Here is a 20,626-nt window from a genome sequence, read left to right on the forward strand (position 1 = left end):
AATGACGAAAAAACCCCTGTAAAAGGGGGCACGGGCACGTGCACGACACATGATTTTTTTTAATGGATGTTTCGATAGAAACAGGCTCATGTAGTACATTGCAAAACAAATTTAATATAGGTGGTACATTGGCACAATTTATTTTTAGGTGGTAAAGTTCAAACAAGTGAAAAGTTCAAATAGGTAAAGTGTAAAAAAACATTTTATTTATTGGAACCCGCCATCTTTGTTTTGATCATATTAAAAACTTTTCACATGCACTTGAAATTAATGGCATCGTCTTAATTTTATAAGTTTTCAAAGTAAAATGTTATGAGACTGCATGTGCTTTTCGAAAAACTAGTCTGCTTGAGATTGTGTCAAGGTGTGTGAGTTGTGTTATCAATTGAGTATGTCATTTGGCCTTACATGAAAAAAAAAACCCTAATCGGTGTTTTGACAGTTCTTAATATTAAATGAGTTAATTATGCCAACAATACGAGAACTTTACCTCGAGACTCACTTGAGTTTGCGAACTTTAATTCTATCATTCACCAACTTTTTTTTGTTACAAACTTTAGTTTTATTCGTCAATTATATTTAAATTTGCATCAAATATATGCACATGAAAATTAGGTGATTGTAACTTGTAAAATATATATTTGACCAAAATTCGAATAAAATTGATGATCACTGAAAGTGAGCATCGTGGAAAAGTTAATTGAGTGAAAGTAAAGTTTTGTTGCTATAAGTAAGCCGTGTTAACTATGTTTCCATCAAAAAAAATTTTAACGCGTAGCCCGGCCCGGCCCAGCACACTCTTCTCACGTTTTGGCGGGAATAGGCTGGAACCCTCCCATGTCCAAAAGCCCCCAAACTAAAACTCGCAGATTTCCCAAAATCTCAATCTCAATCTCAGACGAAGCAGAGTCAGCAATGGCTAGGGACGAAGCGAAGCTGAGCGCGGCGAAGAAGGCGTACCGGAGCGCGAAGGCCACGGGGAACCATCAGGAGGAGGCTCGCTGGGCAAACGTCGTCGGCGACATGTTGAAGAACAGAGGCGAGTACGTGGAGGCCCTCAAGTGGTTCCGCATCGACTACGAAGTCTCCATCAAGTACTTGTCCCCAAAGCATTGCCTCCCCACCTGTCAGTCTCTCGGTGAGGTCTACCTTCGCCTTGAGGATTTCAAACACGCCCTTCTTTATCAGGTATTTTGGCCCTTAATTTTAATATTTTATTTTTATTTTTTAAGGAAGGTATCTTTGGATTTTCGGATTTTGAGTTTGATTCAATTTTCATTTGCTGCGGTTCCAATGGTGGGATCTTTTTATTTTAAATTTTTTTTTGTTTTGTTTTTTTTTTTAAGTTTTGGTATTTAAGAATGTGGAATATTGGGGATTTTGTGGCTGTTGAGTGCCGATAAATTTGTGGATTTTTTCCATCGTGGAATTGGGAAATAAAACGAGGGATTTGAGTAAAATTATAAATATTGACAGAAATGATGAGTTCAGTGGAGGGTTATTTTATATTGGGGTCTAAAGAAAATAGAAGGCTTCAACTTTAGCATCTGTTTGGTTGCTTAGGAAATGCTTGAAATTACAGAAATGAATATTTTTGAGGAAATGTGGCTTAATCTGTTAGACACACATTTGATTTTTTGAATTTTTCAATTGATCAGAAATAAAGAAGATCTGGTTAATGCCTTGCGTTAAAATTCTTTTGTGTTGCATAGTCTTAGCAAAGGACCATTGACATTTCAGTACCTTGTATAGTTTTAATATTAGGTGAACAAATTCTTTGGCATCTCTTTTTTCTACAGTGCTCTATTGATAAAGTCATTAAATATCTCTGGATGTATAAGTTGTTGTAGTTCTGAGAGGAAAAATTGAGTCTTTATCTATTGTCTTTGTTGCAGAAAAAACATTTAGAGCTTGCAGAGGATGCCAATGACCTTGTTGAACAGCAAAGGGCTAATACGCAATTAGGTCGTACCTACCATGAAATGTTTTTAAAATCTGAGGATGACCATTACTCGGTTCGGAATGCCAAAAAGTATTTCAAGACTGCTATGAAGCTTGCAAAAACTATCAAGGAGAACCCACCTAATAATAATTGTTCTTTCCTCAAGGAATATATTGATGCGTATAACAACATAGGCATGCTTGAAATAGATCTTGATAATCTGGATGAGGCTCTGAAAATCTTAACTAAAGGATTAGAGATCTGTGATGAAGAAGAGGTAATGGCAGATGATGATGGGCGCAGCAGGCTCCATCACAACCTTGGAAATGTTTACATGAACCTAAGGATGTGGGATAATGCACGAGAACACATTGAGAAGGACATTATGATATGTAAAAGAATTGGGCATTGTCAAGGGGAGGCAAAGGGGTACATCAATCTTGGTGAATTGCATTACCGTGTTCAGAAGTATGAGGAGGCACTCCTTTGCTACCAAAAAGCACTTGTTCTGGCACAATCAATGGAAGATGAGGATGCTTTAATCAGTCAAATTGATCAAAATATTGTAATTGTAAACGAAGCCATTAAAGTAATGGATGAGTTGAAGAAAGAAGAGCAGAATTTCAAGAAGCTAACAAGAGACATGGTTTTTGCAAGAGGCACACCGCGTGAGAGGAAGTGTCTGCTGAAGCAAATTGCTTCTCTTGATTGTCTCATTGAGAAATCAAGGACGATCCTTGCCTGGCTGAAGGTACATATTTATCTCGATATGTTTTCTCCACTAGACTGATTGGGTTAGGGTATGGGTTTCAAGAGTGTGTTTTATCAAGTGTTTTGTCATTATTTCAACTCAGAGGATGAGTGTGCAACACTAGCTTGGTTGGGTGTTTTCTTTCCATCTGATTTGCACAAGCTTCATGTAATGCTTTGTCATGTGATAGGTATAAGATTTTTGGGCGGAAGAGGGGTATGGTCTTAGGAAGATGTGCTCATCACGCTACTTTTTGGGCAGTTTGGGGGGAGAGAAATAGAAGGATATTTGATGATGTTAGGGGTCGGGAGGTGGATCAGTTGTGGGAGAGGGTTCAGTTTTGGGCATCCTTATGGGCATCTATAGCTTCAGAGTTCAGGGACTTTTCCTTTTCTGTTAATTTTTCTGATTGGGCAGTGGCTGCATCTTAGAGTGTTTTTTGCTAATTTTCTTGATGGTCTTTGGTGGATATATTTATTCTTGGGTGTTGATCAGCAGATTTTGTTTCTCAGTCGACACCTTGTCCTCTGTCATGTACTTCCCTTTTTTTTTTTTTTTCTTTTAATTTAATGAAAGTATGCTTCTTATCAATTTTTTTTTTGAAAAACTTTAATGAGTCATTTCCATGCTACTTTATTTTTTGGTTGGAAGGATTCGGTGGTGTCAGGTGGTGAATCTTGTCCTAGTTATTTAATGCATGTAGGGAGGTTTTTAGGATGATTATGAAGATGGTGCAAATCCTAATGAGCATCATATTGATTATATACAGCATCAACTTTTGTTTCAAAAAACAAATTTTTATCATTTGATCAGAATTCTGTATTCCTTCAAAGTTGAATGCAGTAATGGTTATTTTGAACTGCAAATTTATTCTTCATATGTGATTAAAAGTTGTGCTTGTCATTATTGTGAAATTTTATTTTTCAGCTCCGTGAATTTGCAAAAAAGAAGAAGATAATAGCAAGTGAGCTTTGTGACAAAGAAAAGCTCAGTGATTCTTTTTTGGTTATTGGAGAATCATACCAGAACCTAGGAAATTTTAAGAAAGCCTATAAATGGTACAAGAAGAGTTGGGAAATATACAAGTCAATTGGTAACTTGGAGGTAAGGTGGTGTTTGTTCTATAACATTACAGAAAATGATTTGCATTTTATTGTCTATGACAAGGAAATAGAATAGACTTAGAAACATGCTTATAATTGTTAGTAGACTTTGTTAAGCTCGGTGCATGCTATACCAATTAACTGAAGATGGTGCTGGTCCTATTAGGAAATATCTGGATTTCATTAATGCATGTGGATCATGTTGATGGGTCTACTGTACTTTTTCTGTTTGGTAGATGCTTACTCGGAGATGGTAATGCACAGGGGCAGGCGTTAACAAAAATTAATTTAGGTGATGTTTTGGACAGTGGTGGTGATTGGAAAGGAGCATTGCATGCATTTAAAGAGAGCTACAGGTATGTTTCTCTAGTGGACATTCTTATTGGAATTGGAGAATCACATGGTGTGAGGAGGAACTTCTTTAATTACCATGGATTCTCTAAGAGGTGCTGCATTCATAAGCTCTTTGAGCATGTGGCCAACATAGCTTTATTGTGCTGTTCATATGTCTGGCTCTATCTCATAGTATTTGACTATTTATTACAATAAAATATAAAACTGTAAGTTCACATAAGAATTAAGTTGTAGTTTTTGTTTATACAACATGTTGAAAATAATTATAAAGAATATGGTCCCATTTGGTTCGCAGAATGAGTTCTTTGGGAATGTCATACCCTTGCTCATTCCAGGGGGACGAGAATTATTCCCATTCCAGTGTTTGTAAGTGTTGGGATGGCGACAAACAAAATATTACCATTCCAATGTTTGGGTTTGTGCAGTAATAGGAATCAAAACTTGTTTTTCCAATAATACTTGCATTTATTATGCTTAAAAATTATTCCTACATGAATGACAAAAAGAATTTGATATTATCAATTCATAGTGGGGGTAATTTGGTAATAAGAACCGACAATTAATGCTTTCCCAAGTGATGAGAGTAGCGAACCCTAGGGGGCCCTAGGGTTTCAAATCCCCCCTTCATGGGTATCTTATACCCATGTAAAAGGTAACACATTCCCAAGAGCTTGCTTACCAAACTTGGGAATGAAAGCTCATACTAATTCCCAAACCCCAATCCGCGAACCTAGCAGGGCCTAAGAGGTAGATAATGTTTTTCATAGCTTATGAATAGAGTACATAGGTTTTTCATATGGAACACCAATATATCAATTCTCCTAGTATTATGCCCCATGGAAATCAACCTTGAATTAAGCTAACAGAAATGAATTGCGCTAACACAATCCGCCTTGAATTAAGCCACTCTAATACTTGAATTATTCCAATCTAACAGGCTGTAATGAACCTATATTACCAACACTCCCTCGCAAGTTGGAAAATAGATATCAACGGCTCCCAACTTGCTAGTTGTTAGAATTAACATTCCCGATGTGGGAATATACTCTCAACCTACCAATAGAGTCAAAAGTAGCTTTCAAAGAGACTTAGTGAATATGTTTGCTAGCTAAATTCCAAAGGGCCTATTGTAGGTAATTAGAGTCTTTCAATTCTGTACTAGTCATAGAGCCTTGTTCAATATGTCACCATAGGGATCGAAGTAAATCAAATCGCATATTGAAATGAGATCTGGGAGAGATGAGTAGATTCAATTTAACCTATAAGAGAGACAAAAGAAAAGCTATTGTCCATGTAATTTCCCCTTTCCTTTTTTTTTTTTTTTTTTTTTTCTTAAAAGAAATTACATATGGGAGAAGCCTAAACAATTGAATAATAGAGCTAACTAGTTTTGGGTGTGGAGTAGGGAGATGGCCGATGAAATATTTGGGGTTGCTACTTGGTGGAAATCCAAGACCTGTGAGTTTTTGGGATCCGATGGTGGAGGTGGAGAGGAGGATAGAATGTTGGAAGAAGGCTTTTTTTCAAGAGAGAGCCAGTGGAGGGGGGGGGGGGGGGGAGGCTAAAATTAGGTCAACCATTAGGTCAACCAATTTTGAGCATCTTACTGAGTTATTATCTCTCACTATTCAAGATATCAAGTAGTGTGGCTTCAAGAATAGAGAGGTTGATGAGGGATTTTTTATGGGAAGGAATGGAGGAAGGAAAGATCATTTGATTAGATGGGAGGTGCTGTTCCCAAATGAAGGAGAAAGGGGGCGTGGGGGTGAGAAACATGCTGAAAAGAAATGAGGTGTTGTTTGGCAAATGGTTATAGAGATTTCAGCTAGAGAGAAATTCCTTATGGCATGCTGTCATTAAGAGCAAGTACGGGCTGCAAGAAAATGGGTGGGACTCCAACATTGTGATTTGGGATTCAAGTCAATGCCCCCAGAAAGACACATCTCAAGGGTCCAATCTCGTTTTTACTTGCTGGGTAACGGGGAAAGTGTGAGTTTTGGGAAGATTGATGGGTGGGGCAAACTGCTTTGTGCCATTTTTTTCCTCGCTTGTATAGATTATCACAACATCACATTTCTTCTATTTCGTGTAAACTCTTCGTTTTTCCTTTGAGTTGGGATTTTGGGTTTAGGAGAAATTAACAATCAGGAAGTTGGGGAACTCACATTTCTACTATCTTTGTTAAAGAATGTTATGCTTGTCCCATCTAGGATGGATAGGAGGAGGTTGATGTTGGAGGCTTCAGGAAATCTTTCTGTTAAATCTTATTTGAGCAGCTGGTGGATAATCCCACTCTTTCTCATTTCCTTCCATTTTCTAAAATATGGAAGACCAAAGTACCTCCAAAAGGTAAGGGTGTTAGCTTGGGAAAGTTAAAACTTGTGATATGGTTCAAAGGAGAAGATCTTTTTGTCTCTCTTAACATTGGTTTGTGATGTGAAAGAAACATGGTGAGAGTTCAGATCATTTGTTTTTGTGTTGTCTGATAGCAATGATTCTTTGACCAATCTGTATTGGGTGATTCCAGCTATATGTGAGGCATTATTTTGGAAGAAGAACAAGTTTTTTGGAGGAAGAAAGAGGGGTTTGGTGCTGGGAAGATGTACAGTGAAGGCTATTATTTGGGTTTTTGGCTAGAAGGAATAGATAGATATTTGAGGATGTGAGGAGGTGAATTATTCGTGGGACAGGGTTTGTTTCTGGGCATCTCTTTGGGCATCAGTGTCAGCAGTTTCATAAATGGGTAAAGAATGAAAAGATGGGTAAATAAATAAGGAAATGGATCATAAGAATAAAAAATGAAATAAGAATAAATAAGGAAATGGATCATAAGAATAAAAAAATGAAATATGCTGACATGTAAGAAAAATTGATATAGGTGGGCTAAGAGATATATGTGAGATGATGTGGAGCCTTCTTGGGAGAAGACTCACCTCCTTTCACCCCCTCACATCTCTTCATTCTTGGAGTCTTCTTTGAGGATTTTAAGGGGGACAATGTGGAGTCTTCTTGGGATAAAGTTAGATTTTGGGAATCTTTATGGTGTTCAGTTTCATCAGTATTTAGAGAGCTGTCAGTTTCTATCATTTTGTTGGATTGGAAAACTGCAGTTGGGTAGGGCTGTTTCGGGTCTTGTGTTGTTGTTGCTAGGTTGCTATATGTGTTTTTCTTTACTTTTATAGTTGGCAAGGGTTGGGGGGTGGTTGCTGTTTTGTTAAGATAGGTGGATATCTTGTCCACTATCTTTATCCTTTGTAATTATGTTTGTTTTAATAAATTTTGTTTCTCACAAAAAAAGAAGATATATGTGAGATGATGAAGCATAAGATGAAGTGGGTCTGTGTGAAAAACTAGCAAGATCATCTTTTCATAGTACATAGGTGTTTATATGGAACACAAATACATCAATTCTCCTAGTATTATGCTCTAGGAATTAGCCTTCAATCAAGCTAACATTCAAGAATGAAGCTCACACAATCAGCCTTGAATTAGCCAATCCAACACTTGAATAAAGCCAATCCAACACCTGAAAGAAGCTCACACAATCAGCCTTGAATTTCATTTTCATACCTATCTTATAATTTGTATGCAATATGTAACATGGGCATCTTCTATTAGCCACTAAGAACTGTATGCATTGTGTTTGGTGTTATTTTTGCAGTTCATTTGAATTTTACATCTTAGTTTTCCAAACCAGAACCAACTTGCTTTTGCCAGTCCTAATAGAGTCAATGCTAGAGAGTGTGAGACATGAGTTAAAATTGCATTCCTAGGCACTTTATTTTCACATTGACTAATTTACTCAAAAAGAACATTTAGGCAATTTCTCTTGAGGCGATACAATGACAGCTTACGATTTTTCTTCAACTTTTTTTTCATTTTCTTTTTATAATATTTTGTTTTTTCTTTGATTTTTCCAAAATTATCACGAATTTCTGTCATTTATTGCGCATCAGTCTCTTGATTTCCGATGCCACAATTTGTCCAGCCTGGAAAGAATCGAACTTGGTCCATCAATAAGCAAGTCACTACCCAACCACCACACCAAGTCAGCTGCTTTATTATAAGTGTTAAAATATTTAATGAATAAAAGAGATGGCTTAGGTGAATGGAAAAGTTGAAGCAAAATGTCAGTCAGCCCACACTAGATTTATGTTGACTAATACACACTTACTATGCACCTACATTTTGCTAAATTATTTTGTCAAAATGGTAGATAATTGATCAAATAAAAATCCTCTTAAGTTTATTGACCCATAAAAAAAAAAAAAAAAAAACTTTTTAAGTTTCATTCAAAATTTCCATGCTTATTTCCATAATTTCTTTTGAATTTGTACCGATATCGATATTTTTAATATTTCCGTTGATTTTTTCCTTATTTTCAAACCCTCGAAATTTCCATTTATACCAATATTTAATACCTTGCAACCAAGATAAAAGGAAAAATCCAAAAGAAAAACAAATTTAAATTTATTTGTGAGAGTGGATATATTTATTTGACTTAATGTAGAGTATGGCTTTGAATGGGGGTCCAGATGGAGGAGGAGAGTTCATGTTGAGAACCCCAAGTTGTTTGTGAAAGGCTCATGTAACCAACCCCAATTATTTTGGGTAAAGTTGAGTTTGTACATCTTAAGAGCTATTAGTAATTATTCTATCTGGAAAGGCAAAATAGACTTCATTTTTGGATTTGCCTTTAAATGCATCCTTGCAAACTTGTTTTTGTGACCCAAAAAGAAATTCACTTACTTTCAACTGTTATGTTGAACTCATTTTGTACTGTATTGCAGGCTTGCTATTGAGGCTAACCTTCCATCTGTAAAGCTTACCGCGCTAGAGAATATGCACTATAGCCACATGATAAGATTTGACAATGTTGAAGAGGCTAGGTAATCCATGCAAGCTCCATAACTATACAAGCTGAAGTGGAATTCTGGATGTTATGGAAACTAAATACCAAATGGTTAATTCATTTACTATAAGATTTTAGGTAGTATCATTATTTTCATGGAGTTTATGTCTGCCATAAGTTTTTTTTTAAAGAAGGATACGTCTGTGTAGGAGATTGCAGCTTCAAATTGACAATTTGAAGCAGTCAAAAAATAGAGGGGTTGAAACAGAAAATGTAGCAGAGGATCGCTGCTCTGAATCTGATACAGAAGGGAGTGGTCGTCTGTCAGATAGTATGTCTAATGCATGCTGTTCACCAGAGACAAGAAAATCCAATTCTAGGAGATCACAATCTTTAGCCAGTGTGGAAGAGTTGAACGATGATGTACCCTTAATTTCTCTCATCCGCTCTACCAAAGCTTCACCCAAGGTGAAATCAGCTTTAGGACAACAAAATCTTTCCACCAACATATCTGTTTCACCAAAAAGTTTGTCTAAATCGGCTGCCAGTGAGCAGACATTTGTTGGCCGTAAACGTGTTCGTGTAGTCCTTTCTGATGATGAAGATGAAATGCATGATGAGGTAGAATGCTCAAAAAGATGGCCTAATAAACTCCCATCAGAAGATGTTGCTACATCTAATGAATGTAAGTTTTAATCATTAACTGACTTGATCTTCAAATTATAACCACAGTTAAAAATCAGATTACTTAATTGTATCTCTTACTTGGTTACAGTTAAGAGTAAACGTAATACAGCCAACCCTGCTTGTAAATTTCAGGTAAACTAGTCTCAAACAATCTTGGACAATATTTTCACCCTTATGTTTAGGTTGTAGTTTATGTTTAAGTTGTCAACCCTATGGGTTTTGCAGGATGTCTCAGCCTTTACCTCAAATCGTACCACAAGGTCTTGCAATCCTGATAATATTGAAGAAAGCTCTAGTTCATGCAAATCCAGGACTCTTAATGGGGTCACTCAAAAAGGCAAAGGTTTTCGTGCTTCAAGCTCTGATAAAGGTCCTATTGCTGGTAGTGGCTCTAAATGTGATATCGGTGTCTCTGAAAATCTATTGCATAAGAACGATGCTACCCATCTTATGTTGCTTACCTCTGATGATAAACACAATGTGAGTGCTACTCATTATACTTGCAAGCAGATGATTCTATCTGGTGGCATATGATTCTGCTATCTTGTTGTCATTAATACTATAACAGTTGAATTATTTTACTAACATATGGTCTCTTGTACTAATCGCAGCAATGTATTACATTCAAGATTGAAAAAGACCTAATACATTTGGATACTGGCTCTTTTATGGCTTCTGCTAAGTTAAGCATTGAATCTGTGAAGGTTGAACTGGCATGCTTGTACTACTTGCAACTTCCCATGGAAAGAAGATCAGAGGGTAGGAATTTGCTGAATTTATCATGTTTCTAGTTTCTAGTAGTTACAACACTAAAATGTTGGCATATAAGGTGATTCACTGCTGCACAACTGACTTGGTTAATAGTTGCAGTTGATATGTCATTGCGTACAAAGATATTTATTTAAAATGTTTTTTATTTTTATTTTTATTATTTTATCTTTTTATTTAATTTTTTAAACGTAAAGCAGGAAAGCATTTCAATTGGTCTTTCATAATTTTGACTATCCTCCAAGATGAAAACTAGTAAGAAATGTGCTTGAAATAAGCTTATGGTATAGTTATAGGTAACGTGGAACATATGATGGCACTATAGTAACCTTGCAGAATTAATCAAAAGGTGATGATTTCCCAATTAAAGAGTAGGCTACTTTGTCTTGGTGGTCCACCACAAATTCTTGCCAAGTGGCACACACTGTTAAACCTTCGTATTTGTGAAACTTATTTGTGCTCTTTTTGTTCATTGCATGTGTCTATCTTTTGGAGGCACCAGAGTTTTTCCTTTGCCAACTAAAATAATGCTTTTCTATAATGTGATGTAAATGCTAGAACTTCTCTAAGTTTCATCCTTAGCATTTGACATCATTGTATATTAATGCTCTCTCTCTCTCTCTCTCTCTCTCTCTCTCTCTCTCTCTCTCATGTGTTAAAGTATTCGTTTCCTTCAGAAACAACTTTTGATCATACTAATACTTGGATTGTGCATTATTAGGACTACTTCCAATAATTCAGAAAATAAAATGTGGTGAAAGAGTTATAGAATCCCTAGAAGCAGTTGAAACACTTAAGGAGCATATGGGAAAAGTCTTGGTTGAAGCTTTCATTGATGGTATGTGTTTGAACATTCTGAAGCTCATTTCATATGTCCTGAGACAATCATAATTTTTGGGTACATGATTTGCCAACATACATGCCATGTCACTAGAAGGCCTACCCAGTTTGCATTCCCTGGTAGTATATCCTGGCATGTCTAAATGATGACCCGGTTTTCATGCCAGAAGACACAGCTAGGTTATATGCTGAGTGTTTGGACATTGGCACCTTTATCATGGACTTGGGACCAGGCTCTTAAAGTTACCTTTGAGTGTTTTTACTATGAAAATAAAAAATGCTTCATAATATTATTCTAGTAAAACACACAAGTTTTGCCCCAAAAAAAAAAAAAAAAATGTAAAACACACAAGAGCAGTTGAACCACAGAAAATTTTGGACTTGTATATTCACCTATTGTATTGAGCTCTTTTTGGCCTTAGCTTGTTGTTGATGTTATTATTGTTATTATTTTTTCAATTTTGTGCACCGTTTGTACTATTACTATCACACTTCAAATTGATGTCTAAATTTTCTCAATTATTATTAACATTTTGGGAAAAGTATAAATAAGTCATGACTTTCTCTGAAAATAGCCAGTAGTTCTTTAAATATTTTTAGTGAGTGCTTTTGAAGTTGTTTTCCAGAAGACATAAGCATGCCCCATTTTGGTGTTTATATTACTTTAATTAATCTTTATTTATATGAAATGTCTATTTCACCTTTTCACTATTTTAGCTATGTACTGTGTCCTATACTTTTTTTAAAGGTTGACTTAGTATTAATTCAAAATGCATTAAGTCATTTCAATGATTGAAGGCAATATTTAATTGAATAAAATTTGATTCGTCCATATAAATTAGGCTTACAAAATAATTATTAAATTCATATGAAACACATTACATAGTCAGATGAGTTATTTATTTATTTATTTTATAACATTTATAATTTGCTGACAAATATACTATTTGTGATTGTAATCGACATACTAATCCTTGATCTGAAATACTTTCATAGTTTCATATATATAAGTTATGGGCCTTTCTTTCTATTCCCAATAAGTTTTGAGTTGGATGCTCCAACTATAACAAGTATCCTTGCTTGTCATCTATTACGAATGGTGAGCTGCATGAGAATTTTTTATGAATTGACTATTTAATTTAAAAGGTATAGAATTAATTATAAACAACTAAAACAAATTAAGCTGTCTTCCCAATTTCAATAGTTGCTGGGAAAGACCTAGTGTAACTATGCTTAAAGAGACAAAAGAGTTATTAATCTGTCTAATGGGATTTTTCAAATTGCGAAATCATTACTTCAGAAATCCATATTAACTACTTAATCATAATACTCAAGAAACCAGATGCTTGCATTTTGAATTATTTTCTTAATCATTTTCTGTCCCTGGTAACTTTTCAAAATGATGCTGAATTTTTAGAGAATTCCTCCAAAACAAGTTTTCGGAGCTGATTTGGATTTCTGAATTCTTGGTAGTTTTAAAATGTTGAGCATACAAGTGATGATGCAGATTGCTGAGCAGTTTTGAGTCAATCTCCAATTGGAGTTTATACGCATTGCGTGCACATCATAGTTGGCTTCACTCTATATTTCCATTTCAAACTTCTGCTAGAAATAACATAATACTCTCAATAAATGGATTATTATCACAAGTTTTCTTTCTTTTTGGTTGAACCAACTTTCCATGTTACCGCCACAGGATGGGTTCAAAAGCGCTTGATAAAACTATACACCGATTGCTGCTACAGGTTATCTGAGACACCAAATATGAAGTTGCTTAAGAAGCTATATGATCTGGAGGTAAGACTGGAGGCAAGTCTAGTGAGGCAAAAATTTAATATCCTTCTTCTGTATTCCACAACCTATTGCAGGATGATTATTGAATATTCTTGCATGAAGGCTTGAATGTATTTACTAATTTTGGTTTTTGTTTATTTGTCTACCAGGTTTCAGATGATGAAATTACGGTGTCTGAATGTGAATTGCAAGATTTATCAATTACTCCATTGTTGAATGCCCTGCATGCCCATAAAACATTTGCAATGCTGGACCTTTCTCACAATTTGTTAGGTATTAGCAGCTGATTTTTAGCCTATGATTATTTAGATTCTCAAGTGTTGCTTCTGGACTAGAAAGTATCAATTATTCCATTGTTGAATGCCCTGCATGCCCATAAAACATTTGCAATGCTGGACCTTTCTCACAATTTGTTAGGTATTAGCAGCTGATTTTTAGCCTATGATTATTTAGATTCTCAAGTGTTGCCTCTGGACTAGAAAGTATCAATTACTCCATTGTTGAATGCCCTGCATGCCCATAAAACATTTGCAATGCTGGACCTTTCTCACAATTTGTTAGGTATTAGCAGCTGATTTTTAGCCTATGATTATTTAGATTCTCAAGTGTTGCCTCTGGACTAGAAAGTATCAATTACTCCATTGTTGAATGCCCTGCATGCCCATAAAACATTTGCAATGCTGGACCTTTCTCACAATTTGTTAGGTATTAGCAGCTGATTTTTAGCCTATGATTATTTAGATTCTCAAGTGTTGCCTCTGGACTAGAAAGTATCAATTACTCCATTGTTGAATGCCCTGCATGCCCATAAAACATTTGCAATGCTGGACCTTTCTCACAATTTGTTAGGTATTAGCAGCTGATTTTTAGCCTATGATTATTTAGATTCTCAAGTGTTGCTTCTGGACTAGAAAGTACATGCTATACCTTTTTCTTTTACATGTTTCAACTAGACTCAAGCTGTTCTCTTTAGTTCTCCTTGCATTTATTAAATAATTAGTCCTGTAATTTTGGGTAGTATTAGCTGTTTATTGGCTTGGTGTTCCCCAGGAAATGGTACAATGGAGAAACTGCAGCAAGTACTCACATCAACAGGCCAAAAATATGGTGGGTTAACATTGGATCTGCATTGCAACTTATTTGGTCCAACTGCTTTGTTTCAGGTTTGTAACCAACTTTGCAACAATTTTCATGTAAAGCTTAATTTTGACCTATTTGAAGGACTCAACCTACATGTTTTTCCTAAAGTGTTATGTTTTTGTTAAAATGACTGGACTTTGACTCCCCTCCCTTTTTTGTTTGTTGCTAGATAGCTATATTATGTGCTAAAAGAGGTAATTGGGTTAAATTTTATTTTTCATTTTTGAATCTCCTATGAGGTGGGTACAACAATGGTAATGGACCACAGGATAGCTGTTAGAATGTAAAAAATTGATATGTTTTTTTTTTTTTTTTTTAGAAACAATGGTAAATCAAAAAATTTATTATGGTAGCAAAGCAGGAGATTATTATTATTTTTTGGAAAAATTAGATTTTAGTCCTAATATTTCTTATTTAGAAAAAAACCTTATGGCTTTTTTTTTTTCCCTAAATAAAGTCCTTGTTTTTTCTAAATAAAGCCCTTTGACCATTGTCTTGTCAAATAAATATGTCATTTTTTTTATTTTTTGAGAGTATAGAGTACGGATTCACCTCATACCTTTCTAGGGTATAAAATGTGGTTTGTGAAAGCTACATATTAGGTTTTAACTCTGGGATAAAGCCGACAAACTAGAGCTTGAGGAATAAGTAAAAATGCATTGCCAAACACTCGAAAATGGCTGCCGAGCACTAGGCGCCTGGTATGTGTGAAAAAAATAGAAACTAATGCACAAATATTATGTAACATGGAATGGTTACAATATTATTGGACTTTAGTTAGAATTTTAAAAGCCATAAGACTTTAGTCAGTATATTATAAAACTAAAGGATCTAAATGGAAGTCTCCCTTATTTTTTTATAAAATAAAACCAGGAGATCTTGAGTTCGAACCTTTATAATTATAACCTCTTGATATAAGTTGAATTCCACAAGTTGGGCCCTTTAGTGGTGGGCAGAGGCACACATGTGAGAGGGGGTATTCAAGTATCAAATATTTGTTACCCCACATCCTAATAGCTTAAGGCCCCGTTTGGGATTGCGGTGGAAGACCTAAAAGCTGCTGTGGATGACAATTCTCAATCACTTACATCAGTTTTGGTGTTTGGTAAAAAATTAAAAACTGTTTTTTCCCACAATTCTCAACTCTCCACAACAAAAACAGAAAGCAGGTTCTAGGTGCTTTTTGAAAGCTGCAGTGAATCACAGCAACAATGAATATTTTATTTTACCCATAATATCCTCATTGATTTCTATATTTTTAATTTGTTTATTTTAAATTAAAAAATATGTTCATTGTTAGTTATATTGTATATTGTGATAATTAATTATAATATTTTATTTGCACGATTAAAATTATAATATACCTAAAAAAATAATAGACATACTTATTTAATAATGTTGTTCTTAGAAAAATTAATGCTAATAAAAATTTGTAGCCAAAAATTTAAAAAACAAGTAAAACACTTGTTATTTTTACTAAACAAATAAGTGAAAGACACTTTTAGCATCATGTCTATTTTCGTAATTATTCACAGTCACAGCACTTTTACATTAACATTTATCAAACAATTTGATATTGTTTTTTGCACTTACAGCACTTTTGAAAACATACTTTACCAAACACTCAGCTGCTTTACATTACAGCTGACTTTACTTCACAGCTGTTTTTTCACACAGCAATACCAAACTAGCCCTAAGATGGGAACTTGGTAAACCAACAAATTTATCTGTAACTAGTTAAAGACTGATTCATTAATAATTTTGATGTTTTAAAACTTTCCAAGTGATTGCCCCCCTTATTCAAATATTGGCTTACTCCATATTCTACCTAATTATTAACTCGTAGTTATCTGCGACAATTGGCCAAGAAACCTGTAAGATTTAATACAAAGTACACACATGGTGCTTGTGCAGTAACTCAGTAAAGATTTAAAGATGACAGTTTGATGTTGAGACCACCAGTCTTTGTAGCCTACTGGTGCCTCCCAGTTCCAAACTTTAAAATGGAGGTCCCTGGCTCAAGTTCATCCTGTGTAGTGGAAAGAATTAGGGAGGGGTAGTGCTAACCCCCATTATCTTGCCTATTTCTTACTCTTCTTATTGGAAAACTTCGAAAGAAAAATGATTAACTCATGATACAAAGATATATTTCTTTTTGGTAGCTGCTAGATCGAGTTATATGTGAACATGTAGTTTGTAGTTTTATATTTAATGATGATCAATCTTAGTTGGGAATTGCATATTAAATTTCACTATTAGCATGAATACAGTTGGACTCTTTTTTATTTTCCTGTCTTTATAATAATCTTACTATAGCCATTTTCTTTGACCCAATCATCAGATTTGTGAATGCCCTCTGCTATTTGCTCGATTGGAAGTGCTCAATATCTCTGGAAACCGTCTCACTGACGCATGTTCCTCTTGCCTTTCTACTATCTTGGAAAATTGCAAAGGTAAAGTGCTTTCCTTGCAGCTCAATAAATTTGAATTAGCATATGAGCTTCTTTCTTGTAAATATATATATATATATATTTTTGACACAAATTGTTCAAGGCAAGGCTTAATTGTCTCCATGTTTCTGCTGCTTTTGTGCTCCTTGCTTTATAGCCCTTTGCAGCTTGAATATAGAGCGCTGCTCTATCACATCTAGAACAATTCAAAAGGTTGCTGATGCATTAAATGCTGGATCTGTACTTGAGCAACTTTGCATAGGTATGTTTGACTTATCATACTGGTAATCAACATTATTCTTTATACCCTTCACTTTTACAGAATTGGTTACCTCATTTCATCTTTTTCCACAGGATATAACAACCCAATTTCTGGAAGTGGCATTACTAATTTACTAGTCAAGCTTGGAACTCTGAAACGGTTTAAATTGGATTAAACCATTTTTTGTTTCGGTATGCATAGGCTACAGAGATACTCTCAACTGATGTAAAATACAAATTGCATTTACTTTTGTAGATTTTCAAGATTAAATCTGAATGGGTTGAAGCTAAGCAAACCTGTAGTTGATAGCCTTTGCCAGCTTGCTAAAACCTTGCCCTTGTCAGTATTAATGCTTGGGGAAACTGGTATTGGAATTGTGAGTGAACTGTCATTTTTATAACTTCTCACTGTTGTTGGACTCCAGAAGTCACTAGATACATTTCTCCTGTTTTTTTTTTTTTTTTCGCAATTATGTTTATTTATTTATTGTTTTGCAGGATGGGGCATTATTGTTAACTGAGTCATTGTTCAATGGGAATGAAGAATTTGTAAAACTTGACTTATCATATTGTGGAGTGACATCTCATTATGCTCTCAAACTAAGCACTGATTCTTCTACGGTTTGTGGCATTCTTGAGCTGAACCTTTCCGGAAATCCTATTATGCAGGAGGTTTGTTCTTTTTACTTCGGATTTTTCTAATTGTTATACTCAGGCCCATTCAAGTAAGTATGTCCTTACTTTAAGAAAAGTAAGAACATATTCTCTGTGTAACACCTGGAAATGCAGTTCTATGATCGGAATCGTTCATTTTTTAGGTTCCTTCTCAAGGGTCATCCCTGTAAAAAATCAGCCAAATCGGTGATTGTTTGGTCATCTAAACTGTGCAGACAAATACAGTCCGTCAGATAAAATTGAAATGATGTTTGCTATAATAAACTGGCTAAACAGTTTTCGATCTGGCTGAGTTTTTGCAAAGGTGACCTTTGAATGATGTTCTAAAATATAGACGGTTCCGATCATTGAATTGTAGGTCCAAAGAGGATGTTTTTACTTTTCTTAAAGTAAGGACATCTTTACTTGAAAATTTCCCTTGTTGTACTTATTATGCTTTTACTGGTTGCTGGTTTTGTTGTAACTTGAAAGAAACTCTGTATATTACTGGAGGAAGCAAATAATTGTGGTTACCTATTTTGATTTGTGGCCATGTTAGATCTTATCACAATTTACCAGACATTTTTAAAAATAATACATTCAGTTAGTTTGTTTTACAGCTTCAATACCTCTAAACTTTCTTCTAAAAGACAGATGCATTTAAGTTGTCTCAATCAATAGCTGATCTCGATCATTCATGTGGATATGTAACCCTTATATTCCTGAGGTTATTTAATTGCAGCTACACATGATTCTTATGTCATTCCACTCTCTCCTAGCCTTCTGTTTTTTATATATTGTTGGCCGCACCACCTTTACATGTCCTTGGTCCTTCATTGTGCATGTGTCACTTTCAACGTGAATTGTCATTCCTCACCCTGTATTCGTTGGGTTTCATCATAAATGGCCAATTCCGTCTAGTTGGCTTTGTCTCACATATTTTCTAGATGGTCCTTTACCTTCAGACCAATTTTCCTTTCCTTTTTTCCCCTATTCATCTGTCTTGATAATTTTAGTTGACATTCCTTTCACCCTTCGATATTTGCAAAGAGTGATATATTCACAGGGTTGAACTAGCAGTTGAGGACTCCGTTTGTGATTGTATATATCTGATGTAATGTAATTTTTTCTTGGTCTGAATATCTAATGTAATTTAGAACAGATTTTTTCACATATGCATACTTGCTTCTTGTGTGATTTTGTTGTTGCTTGCAGCTCTTGAAGTCTCTAGGTCACCTTTATCTCCTAGTACCAGTAGTAAATTCCATAGTGGAAGTTGGATGGTGATCAGTTAACTGTGATTGTAATGTCTGTGTATTCAAATTAAAAAATTCACTGATAAACGTAATCTAGCTGTTAGAATACCTGATTACTATCAATTTTCCCTTCTCTTAATAGAATGTTGTCATTTTTTGTCTCTTTTCTAATCTGCTAAAGGAAGAATTTTCTTCTATGAGGAAATTTCTTTGTGATATCTTACCAAGAAAAAAAGAAAGGGTAGTCCATGTTATTCTTCTTAATTTTATTTTGGGATTTTTATATACTGTCCTGACTCAAACTTTGAACTCAGGGTAGCAATGCATTATCATCAATGCTTTTGAATTCTCAATGTCGTCTGAAAGTTTTGGTCCTTCAAAAGTGTCAGCTTGGGGTTGCTGGAATTCTTCGAATAGTCCAGTCATTATCAGGTTCACACACTAAGCCTACTTTAGTTGTGAATATTAGTCCCTAGAAATGAACTTATGAATTGTTGGTTCAATGTTTTAAGCAGGCAATAGTTTTCTTGAAGAGCTCAATCTTGCTGATAATGCCAATCTTGATAAACAGTGCTCTGCACAATATGACATGGCAGCAAACGGGAGCATAGGACTCTCACAGCCAAACCTTAATATATCTGAATCTTCTCCGATGGTATCTGTATCCAAGGAGGTTGACCATGCTCAACAGGGTTCATGCTATGTGAACACCGACTGCAGTCAGCTTGAAGTTGCTGATAGTGAAGATGATCAAGTTAGAGTTGAAGCTGCATCTGTACCTGATGACAGCTGCACAAGCTCATGCCAAAGAAATTCCTCGTCTACCGAGTGCGAATTTATTCAAGAGCTTTCAACTGCCATTGGTATGGCAAAGAATTTGCGATTACTGGATCTTAGCAATAATGGTTTCTCCATACAAAGTGCAGAGATATTGTATTCTGCATGGTCAAGATCAAGATTTGGTTCAGCTCAGAGGCATATCAAGGACCAGACCATCCACTTATTTGTGGACGGAAATAAGTGTTGTGTCAAACCCTGCTGCAGAAAGGATTAATTTTTTTGCTCAGTGAGGGAAAATGGGAAATCAGAAACAATTTGCAACTGTTGTATCAACCTCATCCTTAAGATCATGGTGTACTTCACGAGGGACCTGTTCATTTCTGTAATGTCAGTGCTGCCCTTTTTAATCCTTGTTCGGCTTTGACCATCTTAGTTCCAAATGTATTGCGCATTAAAACTGGACACTGTATAGGCACATGACTGTAAATTACAGAATAATTTTACTATAGCAGAAGGATCGTGTAGGTTTTTTTTTTTTTTTTTTTTTTTTCCATAAATTATCAGAGAAATATACTAGGTGAATTTCCTGAATACTTGTCGGAGAGACTAATTGATTAGTGGACCTTACCTTCAGACTGAAATGGAGAGGACGTGAAAAAGCCAGGTTCCTTTTATAGTCACCAATAGCAATAACCGTCTCCATGGCTTATTATCCAATAAACATATGGGGCTTTTATAAATGATTAACCTTAGATTTCAGACATGTCTTGTTTGCAAATCTCATTTCAACTAGAGTAGGGTGAATTATACTTTACACCCTTTAAGTATAGGTCTTTTCAAAACGTTTTAATGTAAAACTTAAGGTTTATGAAAAATTGCAATGTGTCAATTCTGTTAACTTTTCTATTAATTTTAACTATATATAGTATGTGTGAGATTCATTTACCTAATGTTCAAAACGTTTCAATGTAAAACTTAAGGTTTATGAAAATTG

General features: G+C 35.1%; 1 protein-coding gene across 2 annotated transcripts; it reads left to right on the forward strand.

Annotated features, from left to right (window-relative positions):
- Positions 1-915: 915 nt before the first annotated feature.
- On the forward strand, positions 916-20,117 carry TSK (tetratricopeptide repeat (TPR)-containing protein). Of its 2 annotated transcripts, XM_086229114.1 has the most exons (21): positions 916-1,188; positions 1,896-2,693; positions 3,621-3,797; positions 4,061-4,152; positions 8,941-9,039; positions 9,212-9,515; positions 9,558-9,687; positions 9,778-9,821; positions 9,915-10,169; positions 10,301-10,448; positions 11,179-11,295; positions 12,994-13,094; positions 13,241-13,364; positions 14,142-14,254; positions 16,573-16,684; positions 16,839-16,943; positions 17,036-17,102; positions 17,199-17,319; positions 17,441-17,614; positions 19,167-19,284; positions 19,368-20,117. In XM_086229114.1, exons 1-21 carry the CDS (start codon positions 916-918, stop codon positions 19,904-19,906), a joined length of 4,011 nt encoding a protein of 1,336 aa, XP_086085240.1. In that variant the 3' UTR covers positions 19,907-20,117. The 2 variants fall into 2 exon arrangements, with proteins under 2 accessions (XP_086085240.1, XP_086085239.1); XM_086229113.1 differs by having other exon boundaries at positions 9,212-9,687.
- The last annotated feature ends 509 nt before the right edge of the window (positions 20,118-20,626 follow it).

Source organism: Dryas octopetala, chromosome 1, assembly GCF_963921425.1.
Source record: "Dryas octopetala chromosome 1, drDryOcto1.1, whole genome shotgun sequence".
In the NCBI taxonomy this organism is placed as follows: Eukaryota; Viridiplantae; Streptophyta; class Magnoliopsida; order Rosales; family Rosaceae; genus Dryas; species Dryas octopetala.

What these genes read in the sequence shown, in the direction of transcription:
- TSK (XM_086229113.1), top strand. Translation starts at nt 916, where the DNA reads ATGGCTAGGGACGAAGCGAAGCTGAGCGCGGCGAAGAAGGCGTACCGG. An exon ending in TGTTGCTACATCTAATGAAT is followed by an intron (nt 9,688 to 9,777) that starts GTAAGTTTTAAT and finishes ACTTGGTTACAG; the next exon opens with TTAAGAGTAAACGTAATACA. An exon ending in AAGCTTGGAACTCTGAAACG is followed by an intron (nt 17,103 to 17,198) that starts GTTTAAATTGGA and finishes TTACTTTTGTAG; the next exon opens with ATTTTCAAGATTAAATCTGA.